Source organism: Melospiza melodia, chromosome 1, assembly GCF_035770615.1.
Source record: "Melospiza melodia melodia isolate bMelMel2 chromosome 1, bMelMel2.pri, whole genome shotgun sequence".
NCBI lineage: Eukaryota > Metazoa > Chordata > Aves > Passeriformes > Passerellidae > Melospiza > Melospiza melodia.
In genome coordinates, this window is record NC_086194.1 from 124887462 (window position 1) to 124912572 (window position 25111).

Below are 25111 nucleotides of genomic sequence, written 5' to 3' on the forward strand. Positions count from 1 at the left end.
GAACCCACATGTCCACACCCCTGAACACTGTCTCCTATGTTATTCACAGGGCCTCAACTAATAACTACTGTACTTTTCAAGTTTAGCTTCCTACTCCTGCCCTATCTTTTTCTTTCAATCAAGTCTGTTTTCAGCTGCTTGCTCTGACTCTCGCTGCAATTCTGTCTTTAATCATGCTTGATCCTTTTCTGCCCTGTTCATCACTAAAATCTTTGCAATGCAGATCATTAAAGTGACCTTTGACTGTCTTCCTTAAGACAGTTTGAGATGCTTTTTAAATTAAAATCTCATTTCATGACACAATCTATTCAACACAAGTGATTGTATTGTCAGTGTTTTGTAATGAAGCAGTTTTATTGCAAAGATCTTTTATTTTCATAAATAAAAAAGAATATATTTAAAACCTTTTTTTTCCACACACGAACATAAAAACTCTGAAAGCTTTTAGAAATGAAAATTAACTATACAAAACTTCGGCTATCAATGTTAAATACTTACACTTTTGTTCCTACTAACTGAAATACATTTGTATCTTCTATCAGTATAAAAATCTTCAGAGTAATGGTAATACCGCATAAGTATTTCCTTTAAGTGAATGTATTCACATTTTCCATACACGGCTTTTCCCAGCAAGTCTCATCAGTCTATGCCTTTCTTTTCCGTGGAGTTCCATTAAGTTCTGAAGGGGCCATTTGCAGCTCTTGCTGTTGCTGCTGCTTTGCAGTAGAGGAAATCCATTCTTCTGAGCTAAATAAAACATAGCACAGTGGCTTATAAACAAAGCTTTTCTTTTTTATAGATATATATATCTATATATAATACTTATATAGCATAGAGTTCCCACAAGTATAAACAATATAATCCCCATATTTGTACACAGCTTTTTATTACTGTATTTATTTCTTTAAAATGAAGAATAGCAACAGGCTCATATCAGTTTAACTACATAACCACTTTAGTTCTATATGTAGATAAAAATTAAAACAATAACAAGTATAAAAAATAAGGAGACATAGCAATATAGTGAACACTTGTTCTGAGATTCACAGAACTGGGTTAAGATTTAAATAATCTCAGAAAAATGACCATAGTTCAGCAAAGACAATGATGTAGTCATGAGAAGAGACATGAGAAATGCCAAAGACAGTTTCATGTTACTTTAAAGATACAGATATACGGATTTCCCAAATTTGTGTGTGTGTGTTCAAACACCCAGCACAGAGGGAATGAGAACAGATGCATAGGTAAAACACTTTACCACCAGTTCACCTCAGAGAGTTACTTAGAAAAAATAGTGTAAGAATGATTCTATTACATAAGAATAATTATTCCTGTGTTCATCTATCCAGTATTTGAGAGCAGACTTTAAAAGAGTTTACAGACCGAGCCATCTGAAATGGTTTTAGGTGTAACAGTGTGGAATATATCAGAGAATATGGGGAATGTGGCGCACAAAGATAATCAACAGTTCATAAAGAGAAACAGAATTAGAATTAGCAAGCAAATCTCTGTATGAGATTTAACTTTTAAATGAGGCAGAAACTTTTAGAAGAAATTAAAAATTATCTTGAAAATCAGCTTTATGCAAACTCTATTAATTGTTGCTTATTAGATACAAATATGAATTTAAAAATATGAATAAACTAGTTTTGGTTTTGAATTCAGATTATGGGAAAATAATTACTAGACTCAGAAAATACTTACCTGTACAATTTTTTCACTGTGTCTCTTCTCATTCTTTTGGGAGGAATGGGGGTGTCAGATATATCTAAAATTATAGGCTGAAGTAACGATTCAGCACCTTTATCTGATAAAGCAGGAGTCATACCTACGAAAAAGTTGCAAGTAAGAACCAATAACAGAAAAATTAAACCTGCTGGTTATAAATGGGTCCTACAACAATAGTTAAACCTTTGAAATAAGACTTTAGAAATGTCATGAATTTTATGGTTTCGTTATATCTAAAATAGAGTTCAAAGATGACAGTTAAAATTATTTATATATAACTGTTGCAGAGTAAGTGTTGATTTTTAAAATATTATTTGATATTGGCATAAAAAAATTTTGCAACTCAGACAGACAATTCTTGCAGACTTCAGGGTGTTTCTTTTTATAGCACAATGTTTTGATTGTGTTTCCTTAGCAAAAGCAATTCAGCTCTTTACTACACAGTCATTTCAAAAAGCATGCCAATGTTCTGTAGCACGGGGCCAGCCACAGTAATAGTTATATAATCTCTTATTAGTGAGATCACGGTTTCATGTTCACAAGGTACAGACTGACCACGTTTTTACTATCTGAACACAATAGAGGGCAGTACTGCTCTAGGCAATATCCACAGCATTATACTACCACATACAGTTTTTCTATTCTTTCCTTAAAATGTGACATCTCTAAGCTACTAATTAATGTTAACAATTTACATTCATAGTTTGAACTTCTTACTTTGTAAGAGCAAAATACATCTGGTTGCAGTTAACTGTTCTCTTCCTATAGCACATCAAAATTATAGTACAATAACCTACCCAATTTTTGTTTTACTAGCTTGAGGCTTTTCTCTTGTTCAGCAAGTTCCTGTTTTCTCTTTTGCATTTCTGGAGTGTTCAATGACTGTAAATGTAAATCCAGGTCCTTATTCACACTATCAAATTTAATCACTGCTGCACGGTATTGCTGAAGAAGATCTAATTGAGAAATAAAACAATAAGCCACAGAACAATAAGTAAATTACCATTTTGATTTAGAATGCTACCAATACAAACTAGGCAACGTATAAATCCACAAGAAAACATACCTTTCAAAACACTACTTAAAAAATATCCAAACTTATAGCGGCTATTCTTAAAATGACTGTTAAAAGAAAACCATATCCAATATTTTGACTCCTCTTTTCTTTTTGAGTCCACATCTTAGATGACAGTGAAGTACCTGCAAGCTCTGAAAATTATGTGGGAAACTGGTATTACTGTACACTTCTTGTTGTCTGTGTGCTCCATGTGAAATTCTCTACCTCTGATGACATTAAGTGCTTGCAGCATGTTGTGTTTTCAGTGCTACAAAGCAGAAGCTTGTATTATTGACTTGAATTGTATTCCACCTTGTGGACCAAGTGAACATTTACTGAGTTTCACTCTGTCCCACTATGGAAATCTAATCAAGCAGACTCAGATAAACAAAGGTGTATTTTGTTGACAATCCTTTTTCCTCTTTAAACATATGAGACAAAAAATTTTTCCACATCCAGGCACTGAATAAATATGTCAAGTAATAAAGGAAGGGTTCAAGCATATTAGCCTGGACTCATTCATTTTACTTTCAGGTGAGTATGAGGTATCTTGCACAAAGATTAACTGAACACTAAATGACCTTAAGTTTGCCATGGGGTGAAAGCTCTCACACAGAGAGCTGCTGCAGACTGACAGAAGTCTGCAGACTCTTAGTACAGCTTATTTTACAAGTACCTTGCCTCATCTGTTATTACACTGGCAACTTTTATCCTACAAACATTCAAAAAGAGCATGTCAGAACTAATGCTAAGTGTAAAATTAAGTTCAAAACAAGCCCTGTGTAATGAGATGCTGTCCTTTAAATGGAATTTTACTATGATTTTCCTTTAAATGTCTAGTATCTAAGTGTAATTAAAACATGCCCTTTTCTTCTACCACGATTGCTCCAGTAGTAAACTATAAAAAATTTCAATATAATTTGTATTGGGTAATAATTGAGTTCAACAATTGAAAAGACGCTGACAGACAAAGTGCTAAACCCAGTGTATTTTAGTCTGTGATTGACATGCTTACTGTGTTTTCCCTAGGCATAATATATTTTTAGTAAAATGCTAAGAAAAGATCTTTTTAGTCCTTATTTTTCCCCCCTACTCAACTGGTCAGTGCTAAGTAGTTTTTCATATATATGGCTGCTTTAATAGTTATGTGTGTTCTCTCCCCACACCACTCCATTGCACTGTCATGGATAAACTTCATGTTCTTTCTTTTTACAGTTAAGTATTTAAAAACAATCTTGTTTGTAAGACTTTTCAATGTTTTGCTCATCAGTCAGGTCAGCTGTTACATGTCAGAAACTGCATCTTCTAACTTAATTTCTAACCTTTATTCTGAAATAAAGAATCCAAGCACATAAAGAAATGGAAGTGATCCCAGAGGAAATAGTGTAACTTATGAGATAGTCTCTCTAACACTGTTTCATAGAGCTCACGTGCACAGAAGAAATTCTAAATTGATTATGGTGCTTCCAGAGTAGAAAGACCTAAAACTTGTGTCTCAGTGATGCCAGAATTCAATCAGCTCAAGCTTCTCATGCTGGCTATTTGAATGATTATTACTGCTTATACTCCTTTAATAAGACTAAGAATAAAGGGGATTGTCTCATTATTATTATTTTTTATTTCAGGAAATGTAATAGCTATAACCTTTTAAGAAAAGGCAAATTTATAAACAAAACACTGTACAGCTCCTACTTCTTAAAATAAATGTATGCTAAATTGAAGTTTTCCTCTCTGTATTATATCAGAGAATAAAAAGCACAGGACAAGCAATACAATTTTGTAAGTTTTGTATGTTTGTAATTTCATTAACCCACCTATCTGTGCAGAGATAGTAGAGTAAAGTTTTGGCATTGGTGCTCCAAATACCATTCCTCTGAGTTTGTCCATTGGAGGAGCTTTATTCTGCAGGCCTCCAAATTTTCCATTGCTGCGAATCCTGTCTCCTTCCCTAGTCAGCAAGGTAGGGCAGTGTGTAATTTTTACAACCTGCACAGGTATAAAAATCGAGAATAAATTAGTAACTCCGCAGAAAATCTAAGTGTTCAGCAATGCTGTTGTGAACCTTTGTATTTTTCAACTGCAATGCAACTTTGTCCCCTAAAGAAAAACATATTTTATGAAATTACATCACGACTTTGCTTTTAAGCAACAGAACACATTTATTAAAATTAAGCATTACTGTCAATAATTACGGAGACCAGTTTTTTTGGGTTTGTGTTCTCACATTTTCCAGAACTCTGAAGGCAGAATATAGATCTATACCTGGGAAAACTGATTATCAACATATATTGGAAGCATAAGGAAGCAGTGGCAATCAGTACAGTTCTACATTCTTATGCTCAATCATTATTTTGATTCCAGCAAACTCATAAGCTGAGAGTAAAAGTGCTCAGTATCAGCACTTCCTCAGAGACTCCTGCCTGCTAAAACATGTACCATTAAACCTAAATAAAATGGGTCTCAAATCTAGCAAGTTTCACATCAAGTTTTTAGTCAAGTGGACCTGAAATTTCACCATGTGCCTTAGACTCCTGTGTTTTATGAGACAGAGTGACTAGGAAAGTACAGAAGAACCTGTGCTTAACGCTAACACAGCAGAACTGAAGATGCTTATCTTTGAAAACATGGTCCCAATTGCCACAGAAACATTCACATAATGGAATTTGTTGAATGGAGGTAATTTTGTCAGTTCCAATAACAGACATTTCATTCACTGTTAAGTGCTTTGAGACCCACAGACAGTAAGTACACTTACAGCTAACACAGCATTAAAGTAGGAAATTACTGTAAGTTTTTAATGTATTAAATATGTAGCTCTGCAATATATTTGTATAGTACAATTTAATGAAAAATTGAAACAAACCTCTTTTCTGTAGTGGTTGGCAGCATCCAAGTTATCTATAATGATAGTATCACCCAAGAGCATACCAAACACTGAAAAATATAAATTTTTGAACTATGAAATTTCTCTGGAGCAAAATAACTTGAGTTTTGAAAAGTCAATTCTGAGGCATCATTATTACATCTTCTAAGATAAGTGCAAGGGAAACAGCATGTAAATAATTTTTGTTTCAACAAAATTCTCTTGAGGTTGAGATATATATGCAATCTTCTGCTTTCATCAGTGAATTCATAAGGGAAAAAATAGTACATTTAAGTGTCTTTTGGCATAATTGATTGTATTTTTCAATAAAATACTCTCTTGATACTTTACATTGATCAAGATACACATAATAAGTTTCAGGGAATTATATAAACGTTATCTTTTTAAAAATCTTCCTGGAATGTTGAATTTTGCTCTCAGTTTCTTAATATTTTTTCTTAATATTCAATGCTTTATCAAAGAAAAAAACATTCACAAGCAAATAATCCAACTGAGCTTAAGACTCTTCTGCTAACAGAAGTCTCTTCCATACAAAATCTAACAATGTAGTCATGCACGAGATAGGTCATGCAATGTGGTTTTTCAATTCCCCAATGGGCATGAAGAAGAATTTATAGTTAAAAGTCTGTCAATATCTAACTTTCTGAAAATGCACAGGGTTAAAAACTGGTCTTTATTAGTAGAGAGGAATACTTCAATAGTGGGAAGTCATGAAATAAAATGCAAAACTTACTGAAGTAACTACAGATGCCAACTCTCCATATAAAGGAGCAGATCTACTTCATTTAAAAAAGAAAAAAAAGTGTAGAAAAAGGTAGGGATTGCTACATTGTTAGAAAGAGCAAGAGGACAATAGTTTCCTAAACTAAAATCTATGTAAAAATTGAAAGATTTTTCCCAACTATTAAGCTGTTTAAGCATAACATACACAGTCACGTACAGTTCAGTCTGCATGTACTTAAATCTATGTATTTCACATTTCTGAGAAGAACCAAAGAAACAAAGCCTAACAAAAGGAACAACTTCTGCAATATGAGATTATAAAATTAATCTTGTGATAGTCAGTTCCTGCTCTAAAGAGCTTGAGAATAAGATAATGTTGCAGGAATTTAAAAAAGAAAAAACCTGCCATACATCTAAGTAGACAAAATGAAACTAAGAAAACAAGCAGAAGAAAGTGGTCATGGTTGAAATTTTCACAATTTTGTTTAAAAATAATTAATGCTAATGCCCTCCTATTTTTACCAACAGAACTCAGGAGGAATGTACTCTGGTGTTTGCAAATGCATCAGTGAAGATTATTGAAGGGATTATCATTTGTCATGTTTCTGTATTTCATGCTTTAAAAGAAATAAGTTATTAATTATTTCTTTCTTATCATTTACCTGTTTGACAATGCTCTATGTTATCTGGAAATGTTAACAGATCTCTGGCAAATACAGGATTTCCAATAGGTCTGAAGAAGGTTCTTCCATTTCTCAAGTGAGGTAAAGGTCTGGTTAAAGAAAGAGGACAGCAAAGGAGAAGAAAAGAAGAAAGCAATTTGTCTTTATTCTACTCAGGAATCTCCAACTGAATTGAATGCATCTTAACACTTCCACATTAGAAAAATGATCCAACCATTATCTGAAATGCCAGTTATATTAAATATGTTTCAGTGAAACACTGATTTGTTATGAGACCTTATTTCCAGCAAATTCATACGACTAATTTATGGACAAGTTTTAATGCACTGTATTATGAAAACTGAGAATTTGAACATTATAAATGCATTTATACATCAGATCTTTCCTAAAGGGCATTCTTATTATATTAGCAGTCACCTTCATAAGCAAATGATTTTCAGGAGCATAAATACTGTACTTTATTTTTCAGGCAACTGAAATAACAAAATGAATTTCTTTTACTACAGATGATTTTAGGAATGTATTTTGAAACTGGACTTTTGAAAGTTATAATCTGATTAGAAGCACTATAATTATTTAAAATAAATTCCTGCTCTAGAAAACATGTAGACATGAAGAAAAAAAGATTATCTTATTTAATAGAAACACCTTATTATATAAAGAACATCACACAGTAGTTGAAGATGTAAAGCTGAGATTTCACTAACACTTCAAGTGACATTACCGTTGCTATAATAAGAAGCCCAGAAATTTTATACTTCAAATCTTTAACTGAAGTTTAACAATCAACTTAGACAAGAAAAAAGAGTTGAAGAAGTATGTAATACAAATGCAGAACTTTCATTGTTTTTTTTCTACCTGCTCCAATCTGGAAGTGTCTTCTTGTAAATGGAATCAAGGGGTAACACTTGTTGTCGACCTTGAGTTTCATCGAAGATAGAACGAGCAGCTTCTGTGGTCAGTGTGACAACACAGTCCATGTCACTTGCCAGGTGCCAAGAGATGACTTTTGCCGCTTCATTATCCTCAATTTGAGCTAAATGTGCAATCTGTACCACAGAAGTTACAACAGTCAAAACAGAAACCAAGACTATGTCCCCCTTTCATAGTAATCACAATAATCCTGCAACTTCAGACAGACATTTAATTCCCCTGTTGATGGCTCTGTTAGGGGAGCTGGTCATCGGATAATTTTTCATCACTACCACTCTATGGAACCAACAAAACTCATTAGAAGGCTCCCTGCAAGAAAACTCACCTTGCCTAGAATATCCTGGTTGCCTTTTGGATAGTTTGGGAGGGTACAAGTTCTCCTTGGCTGCTTCATTACTCCTTCTTGTTCCAACACCTTTTTTTTCAGAAGAGAATCCACATACTGAAGCTGAGAATAAAAATTTAAAATCAGCAAGCATGTACCATTGGACTGAGCAGCAGAAGTAATCTGTCATCGGTTAACATTCTAACCTGAAAGTAACAACCTGAAACAGACTTTTAAAATATAAGGGACCACAATCTCAGAAAAGAGCAAAGGGAAAAATCACTGCAATTGTGACCAAACTTTCTCATTACTTTTTTTCCCCTTTTTTTAATTTTTAAGGACTTCAAGGAGCATTTCACAAAGAACTATCAGTGCTTGATTAGAGACAAAAGTGAGGAAAGTTTAAAACAGCAGGAAGAGACAATCATGCACGCACAAAAAGAAAGCATTTCAGAGGGTGACTATGTCCAGGCTTGAAAAATTTAGCTAGCAGGGGGAACTTCAGTACTGTGACTGCAATTTAATTCTACTGATTTGTGATTAATGACTATAACTTGGTCTTATTTGATCTAACGATAATTGTTTACATAGGTGTTTTCTTCCCCCAAATGTCAGTAGTTTGCAAACTTTTTTAAAGTTTCTTAAAACATAATTGTATCTTTAAGGGAAATTAGTAATGAGGTACATTGCCCTGAATATTTCCAAACTTATTTTTACATGAACTTTGGCAGTAACATATGTAATTCTCTGATTCTCTAAAAAAAAGTGCTTTCCTTTGGCTTACTTATGCCAGAATACATCCAATATATATTGACCAACCTCCTATAACCTACTCTAACATCTAGCAGTACCAGTAACACACGTAACCTTAGCAGAAACATGACCAGCAAAAGCACAAGATCAGGATATAAAAGACAAGGTTTTTGTTAGTTCTTTAACAGTATTTTAAAAGATCATCACACTAACAGAACAATACAAAAAAAAAAAGATCTTAAGTTTGACATTGATTCATGATTTTTTCTACAGTTTAAATTTTCACTGTTTTGGTAACAGGTGTGATTCAGCAATATTAGTATTGATATATTATTGATATCAATTTTAGATATATTAATGGAGTTTAGTAAGAATCAAGGCATACTGTGTTTGTCTGTGGTAATTCAATTTGGTGTTTTTTCAGTTCATTCTTCAGGAGAGCTTCTCGTGTTTCAGCTTCTTTAACCTGACCTGAAACAAATCAAAAGAGAGTGAGGAAGTGATAGGAAGCAATGGAACACATAGAGAATTTCTTATAACTTTTCAGAATTATGCCAGCTGCAACTGACCCTATCTACTTCTTAATTTCAGCACAGAATATAAGAATTTTTCCACAAAGATCTTGCGATTTTGTCCAGTTTCTAAACTACTTCAGCAGATGTCACACCTTCAGCTTCAAGCAGCAAAGGGGCTTAGACCTTATATCAGTCTGAGAACATTAACTGGTTTTAATTTTCATCCTCAATTATCATTGTAAATGGTTCTCCAACAGGTGAATTGGCAAGACAGGAGAGAAGAGTGGTGGCTGGCACTACCTTCTTTTGTCTGTTATATGGGACACCACTTTCTGGACATTATTTCTTCAGCTCTCATATCTGAACTAATTCCAGAAACAAATGAGTAAACAGGTGATTTGCTTTCTACCCTCTAATGACAACAAGTTTGTACTTGAAAATGTTACTTAAGAGTACAGCATTACACTTTATGCTAACTTACTCTCCACAGATGTGTGTGTATGAAACAAAGATTTTATGCCTTTCACTGCAATTCAGGATTTTCCATTCATAATGGAAATATGTAGTATTAAAATTACAACAAACAGCAGCATCTTCTATACCAATGCACTTTACTTACTTTTGGTGATTATTTAAAAGACAAATTCAAAATGCAATTATTAAAACAAACCTTGAGATCAACAGGTGGGATGATTCAAACAAAAAAAAAGGCAAAGAAAACATTTCCTTCATTCATAAAGAATTACATTTGCTGAAGAACACAAACAATGACACAACACTTCTGAATAATGTACACAAGGTCAAACGTGAGGTGGAAAAGTAACATTTTGAAAACATAAGACTACATTTTTTAAAGAGGATTATCTATAGTTCACTCTCCTCAAATTGTTTTTAGACAACTGTTGAATTTCCAGATGTATGAGCATGCAAAGATGGGAGTGAAATGCAGTCGTGGATAAAAAGAATACCAACTTCAATGTTCCTTTTCTACTTTAGATAATCCTGACAATATGACATTCTACGTCAAAGACCTTTATAGGTAGGAACAGCCTAATAGACAGATGCTAAATAATTAGATGCTTCCCTGCAAGATATACACCCTGTCTGCTAGCCTCTAATTACTATGTCTCATGATTTCAATATTGATTTTTCACCCCTTCTCTATATTCTGAAAATCATTATAGGGCAGAAGTTTAATTTAGAGAAAAATTATTTACATATTTGATTGAACTTACATTTCATTTCAGCTACGAGCTGATTTGTAGTATCAAACATCTTTCTGTAAAGATCTATGGACTTGGATAATTGGTCTTTCTCCCTGGTCAGTGTTGCCATCAGCTGCTGCTTCTTGGAATCTACAGAAATACACATGTAAACTTTTAAAAGAAAACACAGTAACGTGCTTAATTGGTTTAAGCATTAGCAAAAATCTATTAAGCTATTACATAGTTCTGAAAACATATTATGGATCTAAAAATAGCTGATTCTAAGGAAAAGCAACTGTTTTAGAGCACTTGAAACATACCATTGTAAAACATAAACGAGAGACAATATGGTTCCAAAGGTTTTTTCAAAGCTGGCAGATGTGGCTCAAAGACAAGAATATATTCAGTGCTATCTCTTCCAGGACTGTCTTCAGCCAGCACTAAATTCTGTGAAAATAAACAAACATAAGTTTATGCCCATGCTTGAGGTTACACACAAAAGAAACATTCTTCAGATGTAAATCTCAAAAGTTACATAAGTGTAAATGTGAATCTTGTGAGTTACATAACACATGATATCTATACAGTTCACAGCCTTTTATAACAAATAAACAAAGTAAAATACAAAGATACAGCTATTTTATTATTAAGAAATTAAGATTGTCATTTTACCTGTTGAAAAAGTCTTAGTATTTTTGGCTATGTCTTTTATTTCAGAGACACACACTCAGAAATAATATCCTCTGCACTGCCTCATAAGCAAGATATCCTCAGGTATACTTCATTCAGTATGTGAAATGCAAACAGATCATTAAAAACAAAGACCCAAAGCATAAACACGGAGAAGGAGGAACAAACTATTCCCAGTGCTTAGCTAAAGTTACTGCTGTTACCATGGAAGTAGACAGCAAATCCCAAATGAATGAACACTATACATCCAAACACTATCATAAACATTTAACTTCTTATCAATTCCTTATTGAAAATACCTACTAAATCCTTTGCCTTTCTTTATAAACATGAGAAATATTATAAAACCATAAAGGTAAACAGAAATAAATTAGTAAAGGTATGATCTAAATGCGCTGCTACTTAGGGAAAAGTATCATGCATAAAATGAATAATTCTTATAATAAAACTCATACTGTTTCCACCTTTAACATGTAGAAATTGCCACTCAACTGGCCAAATCATGAGAGAAGTGGTTGCAGCCTAAAAGAAGAGATAGATATATAACCTTCAAAGATAGTCTTCATAGCTTTCAAAAATATTGTAGCTACATATGTTGTCAGGAGAAGTCTGTAGTGGAAATATGTTTTCCTCATAAAATATGTCAACAAAAATCTTAACATTTTTCTTCATTAAACAAGTTCCTGAACTTATCTATTACTAAGGGTAAACATGTCAGATTATCACTTTCATTATTTGTGCTAAGTGCACACAACTGTCTTTACAAACAAGATGGAACAATTTCAAAATACTTGAAGAACACAAGTATGTCCCTTCCACTCCCTATTACAAGTCATATGAAAAGGACAGTGCCTCACAACCAACAAATCCTTTCCACATTAGATCCGCACAGTTTCCACATGGGTTTTGTGAGTAGTCTGAAGCCAGTGAACTCAGTATAAACCAGATGCCTGAAAACTGCCTGAAGAGGGGGAAAGATACTGGGTTCACTGAAATGCGATTTGTCCCCATGGATGGCTGGGGAACACAAGTTACTGTCGAAAGCAGCAGGACCTATTTAGATCATCATAATAAAAAGGAAGAAGCATGCAAAACCCCCCAGCTCCCACCAAACCAGGAAAAAAACCACCTCATCTGCTTACAAAAAAAGAAAAAAAAAAAGAGGGAGGGGGTAAAGGGCAAAATAAGCCAAACAAACCACCAACCCCCTAAACACCATGAAACTCAATCACACTCTCCCCTCCATTACATTGGCTACTTTGTCGCTGATGGGGAACGGGAGAATTTAGGTCACAATTATGCAACAGGAGGTTACTACATGGAGATAAACAAAAAAAAAATTATTTCTGCATTAGCAAGGAGTCTTTGAAATTATCGAGTAATTTCATCTGAACTGTCACAGGTTGTATATGGGGTTATTGTTATCCATATAAAGGTGTTCAATTTACACCTTGTTACCACACGTGTAAATACAAGAATTGCAGAGTGTTTTGTTAGACCAGTGGTTTTAGCTGATCCTTACCTAAAGCTAAAACCTTTAGGTTTTCCTAACCCCATCTGCCTGGAGGAAAATGTGTTCACAAACCAGTTAATTACTCCTGAAACATGGTACGGAAACCAGAGAAACCCAAGAGTGTACCATAAATCAATCAGTATATTAATTTTATCTGATACCTCCATTCAGCCTCTGCATTTTATTTTACTAGTTTGTTTTTTATACATATTTTGTCACTTTTCTGTATGGATTAGAGTAGACAAGAATCTGGCACATTAATAACATTTGGCCATGTTAACTAGATGTTTCTGTTCTTGACTGTTATTGACAATGAATAACTTAGGCTGTGTCATTCAGTTTCACATATGAAGCTCCATAAAAGCAGTCAATGTACTGAATAAAATATATATTATAAAGAAATTTCTATGTAGGACCTGTAGATTTTAGGATTCTACTGTAGTCGTATGGTGGTGATTTCCAAGATTCATTTGGAGAATTCATTTAGATTGCTATGCAGTGTCTGTCTCCACTTGGCCCACACTGATGTTGGTCTGTCATAAAGCTGGTTCCAAAGGGTGAGTTAGAAAAGGTGGCTGAGAAAATGTCCTTAAAAAGTTGGATCCTCCTGTGGTACATCTTCTAACTGTTTGAAGACTTCTGTAGAAGTCAGACTTTTAAAATATGTGACAACCAAATGAAATAGGGGTATAACTTTGCTCTGCCATTCTTATATGATATTTCAAGTTGAAAACAAAAATCAATATACAACTGTTTCACCACAGGAATACTACTGAATGAATTTCTGTGTAGGCTTGAGATTGTAAACAGAGATTGTGACCATTCCAATTAGAAGAAATTTCACATTCACCTGGATTTTCTTTGGTGTGTTTTAAACAGTTCCTGGTTTTGGGCAGGAGCACATTTTACTCAGTGTCTTTGTATCGTATTTTATAGCAACTGTGAAAGATGGAACTTACAGGTTTTAAAAATTCAATCTGTATTTGTTGAAGAAAAAGTGCCTGCAGTGATGTGACTACAATATGCAGTACTTTCAGAGTATGCATGATGTCAGAGTTTCAAACTAAAATAAGGAAAGCATTTCTAACAGCCAGATGTGTTAATGAGTGAAACAAAGTATAAAGAAAAATGGTAGCTTTATCTTTTTCAAATGAGGGTAGGATGCCTTTCCACAAAGTGTATATATATGCCCACTACTTAGACAAAAAAGTAAAGAGAGCGTAGCAAAATTTAATTAGAAATATATGAAGAAGTCAGTGTAAATGATCTTAAGATATAACAGCCTGAGAGTACTATATATAAAAATGTAAAATAATGGTAATATTAATGGTTTAACTACAAACTGGTTAAGTGTTATTCACATGTGAAATTCAAATGAAGAAAATATTTTTCCTGGATTTTCCTGAATGTCCTGGTCCCTAACTGAAAGTACTTGTACACTTGTCTCACTTGGAAAGGATAAACTTTTTAAAGAATGTCCTTCCTTCAGATTTTCTGAAAATCAGCAACCAAATACGGAAGAAATAATTTATCTACTTATTTCTAAGGGAAACCTACAATATAAACTAAATCTCCACAGAACACAATGAGATGTAAGATAACTTTCAAACTGCAGGAAAAATAGCCTCATTATACACAGTGTTCATGGAGCTGTGTATTTCAGTCACTTACAATTTCAGCTGACCCATTCTCCAATGGAAACTCTACTGTATTGACTTTCCCCTGAAACTGCGGGATCTCAAAATCTTCATTGGGGCTTTTAATTTTTGCTATTATTTTGCCAACTAGATCAAGTCCAGTGTGGTTGTTGTATTCATCCTGTGAGTAAAAAAGAAATTAAAGTTAGTTTGGGACTGAACTAAATAATCCATTCCTGCACTGCCCTGGTTTTATATGGCAAGGTGCTAGCAGTCTCTGCAGAGGCAGCCTTTGTGAGGAGAGGCTGCACACGGCCAGTGCTCCAGCTGTGCACTGAGCCAAAATGGTGTTTCTTTATACTTAAGAATGGGCAGAAATGCATAGGCAGGTGAGAATGGGGAAAAAAAAGAGAAAACAGCAGAAAGTGAGAGAAGGAACAGCAGGAGGAGCAGAGACCTCTGCAGCTCACAGGGAAACTACACTGGAGCAAGTACTTCCCTGTAGCCAATGATGGACCATGGTGGAGCGGAGACCTGCATGGAAGCCCATGGAGGACCCTATGCTAAACCAGGCTGACAACTCCTGGACTGCAGCCTGTGGCAAGGGCTCACAGTGGGGCAGTTCATGAAGGACTGTGGCCCACGAAGGGACCTGCACTAGAACAGGGAAACTGAAGAAAAAGCACTGGCAGGAAGGAGCTGAGGAGCTGTTACAGGTTGACTGTGGCCCCCATTCTCCATCCCCCTGCACTGCTTGGGGAAGAGTACAGGAATCTGGAACAAAGCTGAGCCTAGGAAGGGTGGGGCAGTAGGTGCTGCTTTAGATTTTTGGTCTTTGTTTCTTATTACATAAATCTTTTTTAACTGGAAATGAAATTAAATTACTTTTGCACAAGCTGAGTCTGCTTTGCTATTGTGGTAGCTGGTAAGTGATTTCCTTTTATCCCTGTGAACACTTGATGTTCAAGAAAACTTATTTTTGGTAATATAAGATTTCTAAGAGAATAAAAATCATGGAGGGAAACATCTGCTGTACACATAAGTGTTTTCCCACTAGAATCTATTCTTGAAACAATTTTTTTGTGCAGCAACAAAACATGGATCTCTCAATTGAGATACCTGACAGCAAGGACAAAACACTTCAGTTTTGGTCATCTGTATGTAAATCTAAGAAGACGGACCTGTTATATGCTGAAAAATCACTGATTAACATCTTTTTTAATGAAGTAAATCTGCAAAGAAACAGTAGCAATGCCTTACAGCAAAATTCAACATAGTTTCAGCAGTCTTCTACATTTCGCTAATTATGATTTTGTATGGAAGTATAGTTACCATTAAATGGAGGTATAAATCCTTGACCAGTGTACGGCTGGTTTGAGCTCGAACATTGGAAACTGCTGGAGTAGCTGGTAAAGAATCAGGTAACAAGCGTACAGGGTCATTAGGTACAACTTCAATTATAATCTAGCAGAAAAAGAAGGAAAAATGAAACAAAACAAAATAAAATAAAGACTGATATAATTAACTACAAATCACTGCACACCTGGGTTGCTCAAAAACCACTAAAACAAATGTATGTGAAATTTGTGGACAGACCTGGAATAAATTAGCACAACCATAAAGCAGTTCTGCTAGGTTGCAAATTATGCACTTCTGTTATACCATCAAATTTTTGGTTACTTTTGGTTATAGAAGTTAATGAAAACATATTTTGATAATCAACAGTTTGAAATCAGTAACTATCAAAAATAAAAATATAATTTTTTTTCAAAAGTTGTGAGTGGAAGTATTTCCACTCTGAACCTACAAAGTATCCTAACACTTCACCCAGATGATTCTGTATTACATGTTCTTGGCTACTTGCAATTAATTATAGATACAAACCTGTTCACTGTTGAGCATATTTGTCTTATCCATTGCAAAGGTAAACTGGATCATGTAAGTGCCCACCCTCTCTGGAACCACTTTATCCCTAAAAAAAACCAAAAATAAAACCCAAGCAAACATGAGACAATATTATAGTCACAAGTATGTAAGTACACAAAAAATTCAAATTCGGAGTTGTCCTCCAATCTAGTCAGAAAGCCCTACTAAGGCATAATACTCCTCCTTCAGAAAGAAGGCCATCAAACATCCTTGAGAATTAGAGTATGGCTTTTGGAAGTTTGAATGAGGGAAGTCTCCTCCAAGAGTTTGTCTTTCCTAGATGACAGGATGTTTGTCATGGCCCTATTCAGAAATCTGCAAGTCCACACCATTTAATTTCCTATTCAGAATTTTCATACAGCTACCGGAACAAAACATAGACATGTCTAGATTTGGAACAACAACCATTTCTCTCCAAATCTAATACAATTTTCATAAAATCAGAGTATCTAATTCCCTCCTCAGTCAGATTGTACAAAGTTGTGTAATTGGGATCACTGGTCAAGGCTGAGTATAGTGAAAGAGAAACAGAGTTTTCCTTCTAACTGACAGCATTCCAGAGTGTAGACCACTGGCAAAGAACCCCTACCACCAAAACATGAAGAAAAGCCCAGACACCTGAGGTTCTGCTGCTACAATTTCACCCAGCAAGGAAGGCCACACGGCATCCAGAGGACTTTGCAGTATTCAGCAAGGGATACCAGTGACTTAAAAGTGCTTACAAACTTTTGAAGAGCTGCAAACAGCCAAGATGCAGGTATTTCTCCAAACATGACATGTGGCATTCTTAAACTGATTAATGATTCTTGCACTCAACATACAGCAGTTTAACTGTTTTGTCAACATTAAGTAACTTATTTCTTCTGATTTTGTTTGGGAAGTAGTCATATGTAAGATTCCCTGGAACACTTAGCTTGGAAAATATGAAATCCCAAAGCTTTAATATTTCTAGAACAGACCATAACTTTTCCTTTTTTAGATTTCACAAACGAAGTGACAGTTCTTGTCATCATTTTATTTAGCTTAAGACTGACAGTAGCACCTGCCTTGTCAGGATACATTAAAACATTAATTAGTAAATAATCAGCTAAGGATCTCATGGCTGGACAGACACAGGCTTTAGAAAAAGAAGAAATACATGATTGCTATGGAAGTTGTTTCAGACTGCATAATGGCATCTGTGTTACTGACTGGCAATAAACAGATGAAAACCATCTGAGAGTGTGCCAAGAACAGGAAACTTGAAATAAAGTCACTTCATAGACCGTGATGCCACAGACACTGGCAGCAATATGTAAAATGTAATTTCCTACAAGGGCTTCTAATGGGCAGTGTCTACTCTCCTTTCAAATTTTTCAATAAGGCTGGGAGTTTTATTTCTGGACATTTGTGGACAACTAGTGAACTACAGGCACCTACGAGAAGAAAAGCCCACTCCCAGGAGGCAAAAGCTTAAATCAATAGCCAGTACCATAACTACTTAGCTAATCCCATAGATTGTCTACTAGAAATAGATGTAGAAAGAATGTGGCAGTTAGGTACCAACTTATGATGAGCTCTGGTTCTGCCACCTTTCATTGGAGACACTATTTCTGAATAAGCAGCCCAAGGAATGATTACTAACAGGACCAAGACCATTGCTCAGGATTGATGCACAGCTAGAGAAGGTAGCAAAAAAGAGTTAAATCTTCTTAGTCCAGCCTGCAATTCTACAGTAGTTAAAGAAATATTGAATTAAAGTTACCATCTAAGTTACAAGCTGATCATTTAGCTCCCTCATTGCTAGCGTATCTCAAAATGTATTCTATTATCTTAGACTCCTTTCTTCTCTACTCTCAGATTATACAAATGTCAAAAGTATCTAGGAAAGAATTCAATCTTCATCTCAATGCATCTTGCTAGTATCTTTCACCTCTTCTGTATCATACTAATTCTGTGACGGACTATTATTATCAAAACATAAAACTCTTCTACTTCAAACTATGCATTTTGTACAGTAAGTTCCATGAGTATTTACAGAATAAATGCTGTTATACCTGAAGTAAAAGAAGCCATCTTCCTTGTCATCCTTCACCTTACTACAGCTAAACGTTGTAACCTGTAAAAATGCAAAAAATTTAATGCAATGTACTGAAAGTACTTAACTTGCAATATGCTACCAAGCCTAAATGATTTGCAGTACTGATTAGCCCACAGTGAACCAATGAGACTGCCTGTACTTTAGACACTAATTTCATGTTCTTAATTCTCACAGTCTTTTCTTTCCAAAATTCAATGTGGCTACTTCTAATACCCTCCCTGCTATGAGTTAGCTTCTGCAGAACAGCAACATTTTTGTCATTACTGTAGTACAAATGATCAATCTGACAACTTGTAACAGGACAGGCACTGATAAACACGTAGGGTTGATCTGTAATATTTGTTACTTAAAATCTAGAACAGGATGCAGATATAAGTCAAATGAAAGACAGGTTCTACTATGTTTGTCCTATGTTGGCATGTTCATAGCCATTTTGAAAATGCATTTTGATGACTTACATCAACTGGTGTCCTAACCCGGCCGCTCTGTGCTTCCCACATTTTCATAGAAATCCGTGCTGGATTAATATTTTTAATAATGGTGTCATCTTCAGAAAGAACACTAACCATAAAATCTGTAGGATGAAAAACATGTTTTGAAGATTATTTTTATTCAGAATTAAGCAGCTCAAACTTCATTATTTCTGTGTCTCCCTCATACTTAAGAGAAAAAAAAACTTACAAAACAAGCATTTCAAAAAGAGCCAAAACCACTAAGGATATCAAATCAGGTATGAAAAACCGTCTCTCCTAGACCAGGTAACAATCCTTAGGAAAAACCAAATACCTACTTTATGACAGCTTTAAAAAAAAAATCCTAAAATTTCAAGTCTGCCTTTCTCAATTTATCATTCTTATCAAAACAGCACACCAGGCTGCTTCTTGCTCTCAGGAATGCGTACCAGTAGCAACTGAGCAGGTGATTCCTTCCTTCAAGGACAAGAAATCCAAATCCCCCTTTTCCTTCACAAGTACTTTATTTCTTACAGACTAGGATCACACAGTTGTAGCTGTTAGAAGTCAGCTATAGAAAGACATTTCACTCTGGTGACTAGTTTTGCAGTCAAACTACCTGCCATTTTATAACCCAGTATGAAAAATTTCACTTTTCTTGTAGGCCCCATAGAAAGTGCAGTGATCTGAAGGAAATGGAATCCAAACTTGAATAAAGCTACCCTTCTTCTAGTTCAAAATGTGAACAAAGCAAATGGGTTTAATGCACGTAAATGAACTTGCAGTGTTCGTGCAGGACTGGATTTTGCACTTTAAGGAAGGACTATGATTTGATGAGCATGAAAAGTTCAGGCATGACCCCCCCCCAAGATTAGAGTGCCTGCCCTCAGTATACCTGAAATCAACAGTAAATCAAATAATTAGGATGTTATTTTATTTATTTAATAATATGAAGCAGTTAATACAGAATTTATTATGAAATAATTTAATGTCATATATACTATACATATTGTCCTGAGGAAGCTGTTTAATTCTCTTTCTTAACTAAAAACCTGGTTGATTTACACTACACATCACATTTGAAAAATGTCTGTTTGGCAGGGAGGTTGGAGGTAGATAATTTTACAGGTCCTTTCCAACCCAAACCACTCTCTCATTTTATGATTCCTCCAGGAAAAACTAAAATACCTCGTGAATTTAATCAAGGTCATAACATTGTATGGAGTATTTTAAAAAACAAAAACCTCTTGTCATAAAAATGTTGGCTGATCAAGTTATGACAGCCAAGAAACAAGCTCTTTTGTGAGAGAATACAGCAGGAGAAAAGAATATTTTGTGTTGTCCTCCTATTGATTACTTTTGGTTTGTCTTGGCTCACAGCTGACCTAGAATTTCATAGCTACTTCCTTTGTTACTATTCCAGAGAAAGAGATGTGGGAAAACATACATGAACAAGCTCAGATCATATTTTAGTAAGACAGAAAAGAGATTCTTAGTTTTATCGTTTATAGATGGATAAAAGGAGCAATTTGGAACAAATAAATAAGAGGTCTTTTGAAATGCTTTCCAAAGATGACCTACATATCTCTTCTGTCCAAGTGTTACACCTCAGACACAGCTGTTACAAAGAACTCAGAAAACAGACCAGAAAAACAAAACAAAACAATAGAGTAGGCAAACCCCCAAAATAATTTTCCGCAGTTTTCAAAGCTCTTGAGTGATTGATTTCCACCAAAAAGTCGTACACTTACCAGGAAAAGTACCTCCTGCTGGAAAAGAAGAACTTTTGTCATATTTAACATTCAAGCAGATAGGTTTCTCAGGATCAGGCAGGACATTTACTGTGATTACAAGACAATCTAATATAGCCTTGTTGTATGAGGCTTTAATCTGTAAAATGTGCTCTCCCCTGCAATATAGAGAAATCATAAAAATGGATGTAAAATCTCTTCTGAAAAGACAATTTTCAACTGGCTTAAAGTCTGAATAATGTACATAAAAGCATGCTAAACAATATCTAGTAATGTAGTAGTAAAGAGAAGAAAAAAAAGGAACTGTTAATGCAATGACAGGTAAGTATAGTCACAAGTTATTCTTAAGATATTAACTTGTTAATTTTGTGTTAGTATTTCATTATTTTAATCACATTTCATTGCCTGTAAGACACTAGCAACTATAGCCTCAAGCAGCAGACAGTAAAGCAAAAAGCAGTTAAAATGGTGAGAAGCATTCCACTTTGATAAATTTCCAAAGAGTGAATCCAAGTACCATTCACATACAACAAAGTACACTGAAAGTATATAATGTCTTCAATGCTATCAAATAACTAATTTTCTTCACAGTATTAAAAACTTAAATTTTTAAGTTTAATTTTTAAAAGTTTAATTTTTAAGTTTAATTTTTAAAAGTTTTTTCAAAAATTCCCAGTCTTTTAAAAAATACATCTGGGAATATAGTATTTAACTGCACAGAGGTTGTACTTCCCAGGAAGTTTTGATTATGCTATAAATAGTATATCACACCTGTTTCTAACCTCCAGTAGTAAACTGATATCTAATATTCATCATCCTTCTACCAAGTCACAGACGTCATAAATACACTGAGCACCATCAACAGCATTTAAAACAATGCTGTTTTAGATTTCCAAATGCAAGAGTACTATGAGTCAAATCCTCCATATTTAAATGCAAAGAACAAGCACTTATTGCTAGTTTCAAATAACCTAAAATCAACCCAGTCTTGCTCCAAAACCTCAGGGATACAGGGAGTGGGTTGCAGAACTGTGACTATGAGGAAGATACAGAAATGATGAACTGAAAAGCCATATGGGACCTAAGTGTGTAAGGGAAGCTATACATGAAGTGAGCATGAAGAAGCATAAGATGAAGAAGCAGGAACCACAGTACACATATCTGCTGGAAATTAGACTTGAGCAGTTGAATTACAAATAGGAAAAATGAAATACATCTATTTAAAATTCTTTAGGACACTCTACCCAATCCTTTAAAACAATGTCTAGCACAATAAAACGTGAAAATTACAGCAGCAGCTTCTCAATAGATCAAAAGAAGCAGCTACTGAATTTTATTTAGTTAAGCACTTAGATTTTTGTAACTTACTATCTGGCCATCCACCTGCATATGGATAGTAAATCTTAGTTCTAGATTAATACTTAGTAGTACTTTATGAAATCCATCCGGTTTTCACTACTTACCTAGGTGCGTGAACCCTAAAAACTCCCAGGTTAGCCCTACCAGTGTCATCTGTTTTATGCTGCTGGTTTGAAGGAACAAGCTGTCAAAAAAAAAAAAAATCTTTCAACAACACAGAAATAGTCTTAGGACAGAATGTTTATCTCATTTGCCTGCGTATGTCTGTTAATTTGAGCTGTAGCTAAAATTTGTACTATAAGTTAGGGAAAGATATACTGTTATTAGGACAATATTAAGAAGAGGGTTCAAATTCTCTACCAGATTTTAAAAGCAATCACTTCATCTGAACTAGGACACTTTCTTCATTAATATATTCAAATATTTTAAAAATGTTATTTCTTAAACTGCTACTGATGCTATCGTATCATCCACAGCAGATGTTAATCTGAGTGTATTTTCAGATCCAAAAACTTTCTACAAACAATTTAGTGCTTGTTACAGTGTTCCTCCAGTTCTTACTCAGTTTTGGATCTGTAAGATAAAGGAGTACAGGGAACACATGCTACAACTGCATAGTATCAGGCTTTGGAGACTTAGAGGATGGAATCTGAAATATAGAGAACATCTTATTTGAGAATTTCCATTCCCAAAATCTTCTCATTTCTTTTGAGAGACCGTGCATACCACCTATTGGAAATGCCAAGGCAGAGCATGCTGTAATAAACACTTTTATAACAATGTTCAACCTTGGCTTCCAGAGCACTTTCTCCTGGACACATCCCACTCAGCTCAAGAACATGTGGACTGTTAAGACATGCTGCTGGTGCTCCCCAGAAGAAGGCAAAAAATCTGTGAAGACACAGCATGCCACCCAACGTCTCTTTGACCAGGCAGTGCTATCACACAGTGCTACTGCCAAGGTTGTGTCTTCTCTCAGGAACAAAATAACTAGAACCCACAGTGAGCTTCAGCTGACACCATAAAAACAGTAGATGGTGCAAAGAAAAAAATCTCCAAACTGCAAGGCGGGCTTCTATGGCAAGAGAGTAAAAAAAGACAGAAAAAAAGGTTCAGGATATCAAGAAATCTACTCCAAAATATCCAATTAAAAGAAGTAATAATAGCATAGTTAAATTGGGCAAAAGCTAAGGTTGTGGCACAGCTTTGGAGGAGCAAGCAAAAGAAGGTTATCGGCTGTTGTTTATTCTGAGAAAACTGAGGAACGCAAATGCACGGCAAGCAGGAACAAAAAGGGAACAGGACCTGTCCCGAATGAAAAAATGTTATGTCCAGAGGTGGATGAATATATCCTGTGTTGATAATATATATATTCAATATAACAGTCTCTGTACTGACAAGTAGGAATGTTTGACAGCTTGACTTTTTTGTTCAAACACAGGAATAAATTTTTAATGAATGGAGTATTCTGTCAAAGTCCTTCCTTTGTATAGACTAAAGTGAAAACCATCTGATACTCATACCTCACTTATGGAACAGACAGTAACCACTTATATCTGGGCTAGATTTGCATCCTCATTGTTTTAGTCTCATTTATCCTGCTTTTCACAGGATAATCAAGTAGGGCCCAAATCTGCTGACCAGCTTTACCTACAGACCAGTAAGTCATACATTCAGGAATCAAAATCAAAGAACCACCGGATAAAAATTATTTGGTTCCTAGTTGAGACTGCACCATTGTCATTACTATAATTCAGTAAATTACCTCTGATAACATGGGGGATGTGGTGGTCTGATGTGCATGCAAAATTTGGAAAAAAGGTTCTGTAAAATATCTGGAATGTATTCGAATTTTACTCAGATCCCGTCCTAACCAAATTTTGTTATATTTGTGGGTTTTGTCCTGGGACCAGTTTATGATATTTGTTGTCACAGTTCTTATACAAGATCAGTTATTCTTTTGTGATCTTACAGTATTTTATTACATTTCCAAAAATGTCCTGAAAATTAACATACCATAGACATGACAACAAAACTTGTGTTAAACAAAGTTTACCTAATAAGGCCAATGCTTACCTTTAAGTTGCTACTCTTTGTAAGGTTGATTTTGACATTAGGTTCAGGAGTTGGATTTCCCCACTGATCACACAACTGAACAATAAGGGGCCTCTGCAATTCTCTACCATTAATCACTGCCACAGGCTGGAACAGACACAAATACACGATACTCAAATGATGATAATCAATTGTACATATCTTGGACATTAACAGCAGTTTAGGAATCCCCAGAGCAACAGTGTCCACCTTTCCCATACTATTTGTCTCCCAGAACAGCTAGGCCATGATTGAATGGTATGTAGGAATGTATTTCTAGAGTTTGTTATATTCTGTTTTTAGAATAAAATGCACTACTTGAATTAAATGGCATGGGTTACTCATTCTGAAGGGCCTTATCAATGTTCTTGTTGTAGGAAGAGCTATGGTCTAAAAATTTTATTTTCTGATATACTTGAACAGCTGCCTAGAGAAAAAAAAATAGTTATGCGACTTCCTGAACCTTCTGTTTAATTTTCTTCAGTAACCTCCTTCTCCATTTTCCCAAAACACCAATCTTGATTCCTGTCCTCTATTCAGACAATTTTCTTTTTTCTGCTTTCGATTTTCTATTCTAATTTCTGCAAGAAGTTAAGCACTGTTCTTTGAATAGCCAAAGTAAACACTGAAAAATAATTTTAAAAACCTAAGGCAAATAGATGCACAGCACCAAAAATCTCCAGCCATTTCCATTAAGTCTTAGAGACAATGAAGTACAAGTGTTTACTTTCTGACCGTAAACACTTATAAACTGAAGTAAATCTGGGACTGCCATCCTACATCCTGAACATCAAAAAACCCCA

General features: G+C 34.9%; 1 protein-coding gene across 2 annotated transcripts in view; it reads right to left on the minus strand.

Moving 5' to 3' along the window:
- Positions 1-331: 331 nt before the first annotated feature.
- SMCHD1 (structural maintenance of chromosomes flexible hinge domain containing 1) overlaps positions 332-25111 on the minus strand; it is a 68997-nt gene continuing 44217 nt past the window's right edge. For both annotated transcript variants that reach the window (XM_063167052.1, XM_063167062.1), the window contains 19 exons: positions 24291-24416; positions 22319-22398; positions 20856-21013; positions 19111-19226; positions 18609-18670; positions 16531-16618; positions 15979-16110; positions 14681-14827; positions 11127-11253; positions 10837-10956; positions 9472-9557; positions 8334-8456; positions 7934-8124; positions 7055-7164; positions 5649-5719; positions 4600-4771; positions 2526-2684; positions 1705-1828; positions 332-747 (listed from right to left, as the gene is read on the minus strand). In XM_063167052.1, coding sequence (XP_063023122.1) covers positions 645-747; positions 1705-1828; positions 2526-2684; positions 4600-4771; positions 5649-5719; positions 7055-7164; positions 7934-8124; positions 8334-8456; positions 9472-9557; positions 10837-10956; positions 11127-11253; positions 14681-14827; positions 15979-16110; positions 16531-16618; positions 18609-18670; positions 19111-19226; positions 20856-21013; positions 22319-22398; positions 24291-24416 — 2295 coding nt within the window. In that variant the 3' untranslated portion in view covers positions 332-644. The remainder of the gene's footprint in view (positions 748-1704; positions 1829-2525; positions 2685-4599; positions 4772-5648; positions 5720-7054; positions 7165-7933; positions 8125-8333; positions 8457-9471; positions 9558-10836; positions 10957-11126; positions 11254-14680; positions 14828-15978; positions 16111-16530; positions 16619-18608; positions 18671-19110; positions 19227-20855; positions 21014-22318; positions 22399-24290; positions 24417-25111) is intronic.